This window comes from Pezoporus wallicus, unplaced genomic scaffold (genome assembly GCF_028554395.1).
Source record: "Pezoporus wallicus isolate ANWC-B61680 ecotype Strahan unplaced genomic scaffold, APGP_CSIRO_Pwel_v1 scaffold_6362, whole genome shotgun sequence".
NCBI classification, from domain to species: Eukaryota; Metazoa; Chordata; class Aves; order Psittaciformes; family Psittacidae; genus Pezoporus; species Pezoporus wallicus.
This window is the reverse complement of record NW_026637663.1, coordinates 9785357-9797404: the sequence shown is the minus strand read 5'-3', so window position 1 is coordinate 9797404 and position 12048 is coordinate 9785357. Positions and strand designations below refer to the sequence as shown.

At 38.8% G+C, this 12048-nt stretch overlaps 1 protein-coding gene across 1 annotated transcript in view; it reads left to right on the top strand.

Moving 5' to 3' along the window:
* PCNX2 (pecanex 2) overlaps positions 1–12048 on the top strand; it is a 151856-nt gene that overhangs the window by 36683 nt on the left and 103125 nt on the right. Inside the window, exons 10-13 of the mRNA XM_057407050.1 lie at positions 2659–2801; positions 4176–4329; positions 4416–4448; positions 11143–11314. Coding sequence (XP_057263033.1) covers positions 2659–2801; positions 4176–4329; positions 4416–4448; positions 11143–11314 — 502 coding nt within the window. The remainder of the gene's footprint in view (positions 1–2658; positions 2802–4175; positions 4330–4415; positions 4449–11142; positions 11315–12048) is intronic.

Below are 12048 nucleotides of genomic sequence, written 5' to 3'. Positions count from 1 at the left end.
GTGGAATGTCAAACCCATCTCCCTCGTGTAGCTGGCAAAAGAAAAAGGCCCTCAGAGTTCAGTTTGTATGGTAATACGTGGACATGAACTTTACAGTGTTTGGGGTCTGTGACCAATGGCTTAAGGCTGTAATCTGTTTTTACAATTCCATTTATAATAAGCTTAACCTTCTCTTGTCTTCCATGACAGATGCTAACTTGATATTTCTGAATAACCTTAAAATGCCAGTTAATTATCTTTCATCTTAGAGTTTGCACAGGAACTTAAAGCTAGAAGTAACTTGTATAGAAGAACTATATTAAATTTAAAATAAGGAAAATTTTCTGAACTGTGTATTTCATATTTGAACAGAATCATTCATCTAAGGGTATCTATCTAAGGTATTTATAATCTTGTAAATTAGAGGACAATAGTCATACCGTTCCCCCCTCACCCCGCCCCCCACTTCTGAGAAAACTGCACCATTTAAAATACATCGGTCAAGATCACATAGCAAGTTTGTAACAAGGCCAGGCAGTAATTTCAGTACTTCCTGGTTTCTGATTATTTTTATTTTTTTTTTATTAAACATAGAATTATGAGCCTTTGTAAGTCAGGAAAAGTTTTGTCATCGTTTTCAATGAACCTAGGGTTTCAGGCTCTGACACAATATAACTTATGAAGTGAACTTTTATAAGACCTTTTTCTGATAGAAGGCATAATTAGGCTTAGTGACTTGCTCAGGGCTAGTCAGAGAGTTTCCCAAACACAACTCCAGAACCTCATTTCAGACTAAGTACTGCAAGCCTCATGCAATGGACCTCATCCAAATGTTACAGTTCCTCAGGAGCCAAGATGTTCACTTACGCACTCAGTTAGACATGTGTTAAGCTGTTCTGAAGACTGACCAACAATGAGATCATCAGGAGTTGTTAGTGGACTTTATGCCACCATTTGGATTTTTTTGTTTCGTTTATTTATTTATATAGTGAGCATCTAGATCAGATGAGTGAAATTAATGATTGCAGTTGATTGAGTTTCACATTACTTTCTGTTGGGGAAATAGGACTCAAGAGAAACAAAACTTGACAGTATTAGCAACTGTACTATTTTGAAATATGTTTTTGTTGTAAAAAGTGCCCAAACTCCACAATTAAGTGACCTGATGAAGTGGTAATAGAAACATTAAAATTTGGAGCAGCTAAACTACTTTTAGGTGAATGGCCTGGCATCCCCTTGAATGTCTGAACTCTCAGAAATATGAGTTACTGTCATGTGCTGATAATGGCTGAGTTACCCAGCACTGCATGGTTGTACACTTTCAGTCAGTTGGGTGCATGAGATAAAATAACATAAACTTGAATTTCTTTCCCCAAAGCTTAAGCTAGCCTGTTTTGCCTTGCACTTGCCAGGAGACTGAGGATATCAATGAGTCAGTTCCCAGGACACACAACAATAAATTCACGTGTGTCACATGTAAATTACAAGTAATATTCCTCCTCCTGGAAAGTGAAAATTAGAAATTTTTCCAATAATCTGAAAGAAAATTTAACAATTCCTTCGTGCAGGTGGACAGTTTGTTTAAAAAGCCCTATTTTTTCTAACAGATACAGATCAAGAAGATGGTCATCTGCTTCACACAGAAATTCCCTTCTCTGATGAGGAAAGTTAATCTAGCACAAAGATTGCCTGGAGTTCCACAATAGATATATTTGTTATCTAATTTTGATTAGTTATCTTTAACAGTGGGTGGGGGGTATAGAAGGAGGTTGAAAGCCACTAGACTTTACAGTCACTAGAAGGCTCAAATTCTTCTTGAAAGAAAAACAAGTCATTCCCTCCTGCCATAAAATCAATTATTGGTGTTCCTTGTAAAGAAATCACTACTTTGCAGAGGTTTTTTTTTGTTCTGTTGTCTAGCTTTGAAGGCTTTGCTGATGGTCTGTAGATAAGTCTCCCTACCCACAAGTGTTGGTGAAGGAGTGCAGGGGTGGAGTTGGAGATCTGAAATGCTGTAGTTCAGGCAGACAAGAAACGGCCTTAGAGTCTGACAAAAGCAATATTCAAAAGAATGGATTTATGATTGTGATGGTAAGATTAGAGACTCTTACACTAGTGATGTTTATGATGCTTGTGCTTGTTTGCAGTTGGGTTTTTCTCCTCTTGCTGTTCTTGAGGGTGCACACCTGATGTGGTAGTAGAAGCATCTCCGGAAAGATAAACAAAGCTGTGTTCTGGAAGGAGAGCTGATGAGTTTAAAGCCTAGTTGATCTTTTTGATTAAAAAGAAGGATCTGTCCTATCACATGTGATTTTGTGTTGTGCTGTAATTAGTCTGGCACATAGAAAGATCTCCAAATAGATATTTTAGACAAGCAGTGGATTAGGGCAAAAATGAGTTATTTTTTAAATGGGTATTTAGTATTTATATTTAAAGCATATTATTACTGTTGGGCTCAAAAATTGATACAGCATCTGTCTGTCTGCAGTTATGAAGCTGGTGTGACATTTTCATTTCTAATTTAAAATGAAAGAAAATAAATATGCTTCCACTATTTCTTTTTTGAAAGAAAAAACCTTAACCTTTATGTAAATTTGGCCCTTTAAATACCTGCTTTGCTGGCAGCCATATGTCAATGTGGAAGAGTTTGATGTATTTCTGGTTTGTTTGTTTTTAAAGCAACCCAGCCAGGACCCTGAGGATTCTGCATGTTCTTCGGCACAGCGGAAGCTGAACAGACAGTTTTACAGATTTATTATATTCCCTGGCAAATGGATCAGAGTCTGGTATGATCGTCTTGCCTTGTTGGCATTGTTAGACAGGTAAGATTTCTTTTTTTTTAATGTAGGTCTATGTAGTGTTACAGTTGATGGCTCCACATGTTCATAAAGCAACGCAGACCACTGGAGAAAGAAAAAGTGAGCATTGTATTAGTGTTTTATATTCAGGTTGAGTAGATAGGTGCTGGTTTGCTTTACGTTGAAGAAAGTGTTTCTCTTCAGAGTTGCTTTTGGTAGTTCTTGCTACCCTTCATCTTTAATCAAAGACTTTGATTCATGTGAGCACCAGGCCTGTCGGATAGTCTTGAATTTCACTCTCAGCTGTTAGATCAATGGTTCTGAGCTTTCTGCTGAGAGTTTATTTTTTGTGTGTGTGCAAAAATAGAGAAGTAGATGGGTCCCAGGGTACTGTAAAAACAAAGTACTCCAGTTTTTAAGGGAAAAAAAAATAGAGTGGTATTAGGAGGAGCTCTTTCAGCTGCTCCCTCTGTTCCAGTTCAGCTTTATTTGTTCAGAGAAAATTTCTTGCCAAGGCGTCATTCCTTTTTCTAGTCCTCAAGCTTCGACATTGAATCTTTAGGTAATGTACAGTGGCAACACAGCCAGTACCCTTTGCTAGTAGGCATCATGGTAATCTGCTGGACTACTCGGACTTTAAAACATGTTAGCCTACATACCTAATGCTGCTGGCTCTCCTATCCCTGCTATTGGGTGGGTGCTATGCCATGTATTTTAATGTGGGCTACACATCAGAAACTTCAGATGAGCTTTATATACTGCAGAAATCAGGCCGTATAGTCAGCAAGCTTAGGTCCAGAGCAGATACTTACCTGTGGTGTCTTATCTCTCTGTTTCAATCACATGGAAAGCATGTTCTGATAAACTCTTGTTGCAGCTTGAATATTAACATTGTTTTTTTATCTCAGCTTCCATGTTCTAATAGAACGGATAAAACTAATAAAACATCAGATGACAAATTTGGTCTTTCATCTAATTCTTTGTTGTCAGATGTGTATTTTTCACTAACTGAATGCCTTATTTCCTCCTTTAAATGTTGTTTGTTTGGATGTGGGTTTGATTTTTTTTTTTGTGGTTGGGTTTTTTTGGTTGCATGTTTGTGGTTTTTTTCCGTGGGTTTTTCTGTGCAGTTACATTTGAGATGTAAGATTGGAGGGTGCTGGACTTCAGTTCATTGCCTTTTTTTCCTATACATTTTGGGTATCATAGTGGATAAGGTCTTTGACACAGGGGTGAAATAGTGTTGAACGGGGAAATGTAGTTTTGGGAGCATAACCTCAGATGCTGTAAATTCTGAGAGCTCCAGCACTGACAGTTCATACCACCTGCAAATGGACCTGCCTTGCTCTAACAAATATATAAATATTTCTACTTCTTTTAACATTTTTATTCACATAGGACTGAAGATATAAAGGAGAATGTGTTTGCTGTACTTCTAGTAGTTCTCGTTTCACTTCTTGGATTCCTGACTCTGAATCAAGGCTTCTGTAAAGACTTCTGGGTTCTGTTGTTCTGTCTGGTGATGGCCAGCTGCCAGTATTCTCTCTTAAAGGTAGTAGCCAAGTTGCTGAATTCTCTTCTAAGTTTGACAAAGACAAAATTCCATAAGCAACCTTTTTTCTTCTGTTTTGTTTTTAGAGTGTTCAGCCTGATCCTGCTTCACCAATACATGTAAGTCTCAGCCAGTAGAACAAGTCTTTCTCCTTTATTATCACTTGTGTACTGTGAAACAGTTGGCTGTTCAGTGAAACACAGGTGTAAGTAGTTTGCTGTTCTACGTGATTTATGAAAATCAGCAAGATGTCTGTGATTTTAGACTTTGTACTATGTTTAATAAATCATAAGCTATTTGAAAAGTGCTTTTCCTTTAAGCTAAAATGCCTCTGGAGTAGTTTGCTGAAATTGAATCCTGTGGCATCAGAGAAGCCTTTTCTTTGCTTTCCTTTAGAAACAGTGACTGAAAACATCAGAATTTCCAGATTAGCAGCTCAGTCATCGGTTAGTTGGGTCTCTATTTTTTCTTTTGAGGTTAATTTTTTTTCTTAAATCTGGTATTGCAGATGTACTTCTCAACAGTATTATAAACTCATGGGTGCTTTCCCTGTGTTATAATATCCTCACCATGATCACAACCACCTTGTAAAGAAACAGTTCCTTACCCAAGTCTGTCTTCATTATAGGACTGTTTAGGAGCATCATCCTACAACTGCAGCCTGACCCCTCCACATGTCAGTGTCTCAGCAGTTTTGATTTGCAGATGTTGGAAAAAATTTCAGTGGTCACAAGGTCCCTTGCCTTGCTTTTATACTGGCTGCTTAGTTGCTCACACATCTTTAGTTTATTTAGTTTTTGAGGACCCCCAATCTTCCCTTAGAATTCAGAAACTGCCAGTCTGCTGGATCATTTCCTTTTGCCAGGGAGCAATTGGTTTTGTCAGTTTAGAGGTTAGATATACAGGCTGAGCTTGAAACTGAGGTTATTACAATACAAGTGTGTACTACACAGTTCACTGAGATGGATTTCTGAAGATTTTTTGTTTCTTCTACATGCCAGTTATTATGGAGTGAACTTATGGTATTGTTGGTTGCAATGCATTCACAGGAAATACCTGTCTTCAGAAAAAGTAGGGAAGGCTAATAGGCAGCAACTTATACATTGTAGGGTAATATTTTCAATACATTAAAGAAATTTTCTACTTCCCTGAGAAGCTGGTTTTGGGGGGGATTAAAATAATATTGCCTCTTAGTTCAACTAGCACCTGTCCAGACATAAAAAGATGACCTGTAATGAAATATTTTGCAGTTATTCAGACATTAGTAATGTGTATATTTGTTTAAAGTGAGTGGCAAACAGTTTAGTCAAATCTTCATTATGAACCTATCTAGCCTGTACTTTCTTATATTATTAAAGACAAGTAGCTAATGAAGTTAAAACTGAACACTTTTTGTGCAAATCCAGGTTCGCATTTCAGACTTTCACATTGTTACAAGTGTTATTCTCAGTATCGTATTCTGTAAGTCATGCAGCAATCTAGCAAAGTAACAAAAAGTGTATTCCCATCTTCCATATGTTTTCCTAAAACTTTTTCAGGGATGTTTTCTTGCAGACTTTTTGGTGCACCAGATGTTCTCTAATGGAAATAAAGTTCAGAGAGTTTTTCCACAGAGGGTTTTAAAGGTGGGAGGCATTACAGGTCAAGTTCAAGTAGAAAGCTATCTATTTTTACATCATATGCTTGTAACACAATAAATATTTGTAAAAGTTTGCTTGAGCTAGTAAGCACCACAAAAATAAGACAACAAGTTGGTGAGAAAAAATACTCCATGTACTGTTTCATAATTCATGTGACTACGTTAAAATGAAAGGGAGTAACATCTCTTGATGTTGATGTAAGGATGCAGAACAGCAAAGGGATTAAAGAATGATCAGTACCATGTCCATGAATGAAAATGAAAATGCAGATGAGATTTTTTAGTGTGAAACAAACCATCATGAGCCATAAATTTGCACACTGAATTAATTTCTGTTCTTGGATCCATGAGTAGCTGCTAATGCCTCATGTTTTCCATGCCTGCCAAGGAGGTTCCAAACTTCTTCCCTATCTCTGACAAGCAGACTTTGTTACTGTTTGATGTGACTTTGTCACTTCTAGCCTATACTGTTTTGAAAAACTCTACTTTAAAATACTATCCCATGAATTCAGAAAACACAGTGCCTAGGGATGCATAAGCTTTTGGCCTTAACTCCTTACAAGCATCACTGTATTCACTTCCTGGTGTCGAGGAAGAGCTAACTAACCAAACCCTGCAAAGTCTGGTAGTCTGGTACAATTCTAATGGAAATAAGATTACTTCTTACCCCCTTCTCTCCCCACCCACATACCGTGCTGTGACAGATAGGATCTCCGAGTTGAATGCTGTGTATTGCCTGTATACTGTCAATGTGTCAAGGGATGAGTTTCAGTATATAGAGAAGAATCTCATTCAGCTAATGTTTTGAATTTTTTATTCATTTGTGCTCATTGGTTTGTGGTAATAGTTCTATTCTGATTAGCTTTAGTGCTTTAAATTGGAACTTCCCAGATTCTACAGCTAACACTAGCCAGTGGTGTTTATTGTAGTTGCAGGTTAGTAATATTGCCTGCTACAAGACGAGAGCCTAATATTCCTGTCAGCCTGTACTTTAGCCTTTCTAGTTCTGGAGCTGGTGGCCTTTAGTTGCTGTTCACACAGGGCTATGTGGTTCTGAGATAGGGAAATTCTGGAACAGTCTCCTCACTGGAATGGTGGGGAGAAGAAAATAGAGTCCATCCCAAGTGTGAGTTTTATTTTATCAACAGCAGAATATAGGGAGAGGTGCCAGTAACTGTAATGTATTAAATTAAGAGATACAAGAGATCCTTATCCTGTGCATTTCAAGGTTTTAGACAAGTGGCTGTGACTGAGGAGTTCCTTAATACTGGTTAGAGGCAGCAGCAGATTGGGCAATAAAGACAGTGTGGGTAGTAAATGGATATATAGAAGGATCATAAGAGCTTGGCTGTAAGTACCTCGTAAGACATCTGATTAGCTCAGGACCTAGCTCAGGTTTACAAAGGCATTTGAGCTTTGAAGGATTGCAGTCATGCTCTTAATATGATTCCCAGAATCACTTGCATAACTTCATTGTCTCAGTCCCATTACCTGGCATAGCAGTAAGCAGTTTCATAAATCCCATAAGGCACTTATAATGTATTTTTAATTTGTCCCTGTAAGCTTTTCTGTAGAAGCGAGTGCACACACATTTTATGTAAAGCCTTCTGTCTTTTTCCTCTTGCATGTGGGCACTCATAAGGAAAAAAAAAATTAGATCTTTCTGAGATTCCCCCATCAAAATGCCTTGCAGTCAAAAGTGCTATTTTTATTAAATGGAAGTGTTTGTGAAATTGTTCTAGCTTTGTTGAAAATCCTAATATTTTTATCAAAATACAAGATGCACCAGTGCTGTGTTTGTAGAATGTGAATATGTTTCTGAAACATTTGTGAGAAACATGGACCTGAAAAAGTCAGTGACATTTTTTGGCAGGCTTAGGGAAGGGTTTTCCCTAAAATTTTTCTCAGCAGATTAAAAAGATTGTCCAACAAATGAGATGTAAAACATAAAAGGAATTTTGCTTTATTATTTAGATTCTTCTGGGGAAAGCATAGTGTAGTAGTTTCACCAAGATGAAATCTGGTTTGCATGTCAAAATTTGCATGTCAAAATGTCCTATTAGAATTTATCTAGTAGGACATAATGAGCCTTTAACAGCTATAATATCTTAAGTTGCACTGCCACATGCCCATTTTGGTGAAGGGCTGCCTAGCTTGGCCTGTCTGTGGAAGGCACAAGAGAGCTCCTCTGCTTTTCCTTTGTTTCTAAAACCTTGGAAAGAGGAAATATAATGTCCATCCACTGGCTGTGGGTTTCAGGAGGTGATGCACCATCCCAGTGATTCTCTTTCTCCTAGGTGTGCGCTGCCAGCCTCTAGCTAATCTTGTCCCAAATTATCTGCTCACACAAGGGATGTAGATGCCACTGTAATACAAGATTAATACCCACAGCCATTCCTCTTTCTTGTGTTGCCTGTTCCCCAGATGTGGGTACTGGAGTATTTGCTGTGCTCTGGGAAGCTCATTCATCTCCAGCACACCCCAAGCAGTGTGACAGCTGTGCAGCCAATGTCCTTCTGGGTGCATTGCTTCTGCACTGCTTTGCTTCTGTTGATCTGATAGATCAACAGATCTATCAAGATTTCTTGTTCAGGATTCTGTCTCATTCTCCACTGCCACCTGAAAAATAGGGAAGGTTGTATTTGCTCACATTTTGCTATGTTCAGATAGCCTTTGAAAGCTTCTTTCTCAGTCCTAACAAGCATTATTGTTAGCATGGTAAGCATGATTTAATTAGTATATAATAGAATAGAGTGGAAGGGATGATCATCCAGTCCAACTGTCTGATCAAGTCAGGGCTGACAGAAAGTTGAAGTGTGTTAAAGGCATTGTCCAAGTGCCTTTTAAACACTGACAGACCTGGGGCATTGATCACTTCTCTAGGAAGCCTGTTCTGGTATTTGACTGCTCTCTTGGTAAAGAAATGCAGTCTAAACCTCTCCGGGTGCAGCTTTGAGCCATTCCCATGTGTCCTGTCACTGGATCCCAGGAAGAAGAGATCAGCACCTCGGTCTCCACTTCCTCGCCTCTGGAAGCTGTAGAGAGCAATGAGTTCATCCCTCAGCTTCCTCCTCTCCAAAATAGACAAGCCCAAAGTCCTCAGCTAAGCACCAGCTCTGTTGCCCTCATCTGGACACATTCAAGGACCTTCACATCCTTCTTAAATTGTGGGCCCCAGAAGTGCACATAGTGCTCAAGGTGAGGCCACACCAATGCTGAATACAGTGGGATCACCACCTCTTCTGACTGGCTATTTGTGCTGTGTTGATGCACCCCAGGATGCACCTCTTGGCTGCTGGGGCAGAGTGCTGACTCACAATGAGCCTGCTGCTGACCAGTACCCCAGATCCCTTTCTGCAGGGCTGCTCTCCAGCCACTCGTCTCTCAGTTTAATGCGTGTGCCCAGCATTACTCTGTCCTGGGTGCAGAATCTGGGATTTTGACTTGCTAGGTTTCATCCCATTCATCACAGCCCAATGCTCCAATCTGTCTAGATACCACTGCAAGGCTTCCTGTCCCTCAAGAGAGTCAACAGCACCTCCCAGTTTAGTATCAACAGCAAACTTGCTAATGGTGCATTCAACTCATGCATCCAGATGGTTGATAAAAAACATCTGGTTGATAAATTGAACAGAATGGGCTCTCAGATTGAGCCTTGAGGAGCACTGCTGGTGAGTGGTTGCCAGACTGATGTAGCCCTATTTACTACAACCCTTTGCGCTCTGCCCTTTAACCAGTTCTTCACCAAGCATTCCATGAACTACTTCAGAAGTAGGAGTTAAATATACACTACAAATGTAATTGAGTATGTCAGTGTACTGCTTGGAACTGAAAGGTGTATGGAGCTAAACCTCTGGATTTAGTCACCAACTCCATCTTACCCAACAGTCTTCAAATAATTACCAGGCAAAGATAAAACCTTGGCTCCATAATTCAAAAGAGAAGACAGGAATGTAACATAATGATAAAAGACTTTGGTCTGGAGTGCACATCAGGATATAAATCATTAAGCAATTGTTTAGATGCAGTGTTTACTGGTTTCTTTTCCTAAAGTACATCTCATATTTAAGATAGATGAACTGAAGTTTGAAACCAGCTAAAAAGTAAACTTTTAAGTGTTGGTTTTTGTTTTTGTTTTCCTTCTCCTTATGATCTTCCTTCGATTATTTCATGGACATGAGTCCTATTTTAAAATAATGGAAAAAAGGCATTGTGAAATTTAAACTCTGATTGAACAGCTAGGATTTGTCAGTCTGACTTGATTCATATTCCATGGATGTGAGGTGCAGTATTAGCCCGCTAATTCCCTGTAATCTGCCACCTTGTTAACTGGTTGATCCCAAAAGAGAGAACAGATCTGTTAAAAGCAATGCTAACTTACAAGCTTGGCTGGCAGCTAAACAAATACAAATCAGTAAGACTCAAAAAAGAAATATATTTTATTATACTCACTTAAATTACATGTTAGAATTAAGAATGCAGCAGCTTTATGCAAGGCAAACTTGAATCTTTGTCACTTTGCTCCTGGCCTTTCACACTCAATGAATCTTTTGACTCTTCAGCATTTAAAATGTCTTCTTTACCAGGAGAACTATGAAGATTTTTCTTAAATGTCTATTATTCTCCATGGCCCACAGCCCCACAGCAGTGTTTTGTAGGATTAGTGCAAATCAACTGTGTGAGATGTGTATGAAAGATGTAAGATAAGGATGCTTCTGTATATTAATTCCTTTGGATCGTCATTTCAAAGCGCTGCATGGGAGACAGATCAGAAATTGCTGATGTGTCAGCCCCCTCCAGGAGGGACACTGATTTGCTGTCAAGTGGTTCAAATCAACAGAAAATACATTGAATTCTATTTGTGCAAAAAAATGAATCTCCATGCCTCACAACGTACCTTGGAGGTGCTCTACTGTATTTTTAGTTCCCAGCATGCAATTAAAAAGCATAAATGATTGCTGGAGTTAGTCTTACCTGATTTTTGTGCCTTTTGAATGTCCTCTGGAGAAGATAAAATACCTTGTAACATTCTTCTTATTAATTAGTGTGTATAAGTCTTTAAAATATTTTTCTTACTCCTGCCCCTCTCTCCAGTTCAGTGCAGTGCATGCAGTAGGTGAATGAACACAAAATTCAAACACTTCTTTCTTTTACTTTTTTTTTTCTTTTTCCAGGGGCACAATAAAATCATAATCTACAGCAGACCTGTATATTTTTGTATATTATGTGGCCTTATTTTGCTGCTAGATGCTGGATCTAAAGACACAAATCCTCCAGTTTATACAATGTATGGCTTGAAGCTCTTTTCGCCTAGATCTCTCCAGTCAGCCAGAGACCATGTAATAGGTGAGTCAATATTTTTCCTAGAACTGTAAAAATGAATTGAGTGCTAGCCAGAGAAGTCTGTGTTTTCCCATGTTGGCAGTCAAATGCACATTGTGGAGGCACAACTCTAAGTCAAATTGACAGAAACATTTGGAATGACTTAAGATGAGGGGGTCAGGGGACAGCTGGCAACCTTCCCTTATGTAAAAGGAGTTCTTAATGAAGTAAGGCTCATAGACAAGTCTCTATAGAAAACTAAAAGTCACTGATGTTATTAGCAAAAGACATCATCTGTGAAATGCAGTTAATCTTTGTAAAGGCTTTTCTGTGCAGAGCAGTTACTGTGGAATAAGCTGAGTTTTAAATGTAATGCCTAGAAGCTAATCCATGCCAAGTCCTCGGATGGGCATACTTCCATTCATGAGGAACACGCTTTTTCTAGATTTAATTTTATCTTGCTGTCCTTGTGATGTGTTAGTATGGAGCAGCCATTTCACAGTAGCTTTTCCAGCTGTTTCCTTCTGGAATTACGTTCTGCGGTGGCTGAGGATGTTCAGATATTGCCCCAAAATGGGACTGATGATCCTTTGGCACTAATTTGGAGTGGCCACAACTGGAAATAGCCCATTCTGTCAGGACACTTCTTCCTGTAACACACTTGTAGTCTGTAAATGTAACGCTGCTGTAGTTGTGTCACAGATACTAGTGCTGAATTGGACTCAGTTCAAGTAGTGCCACACTGTTAGGTATGAAAT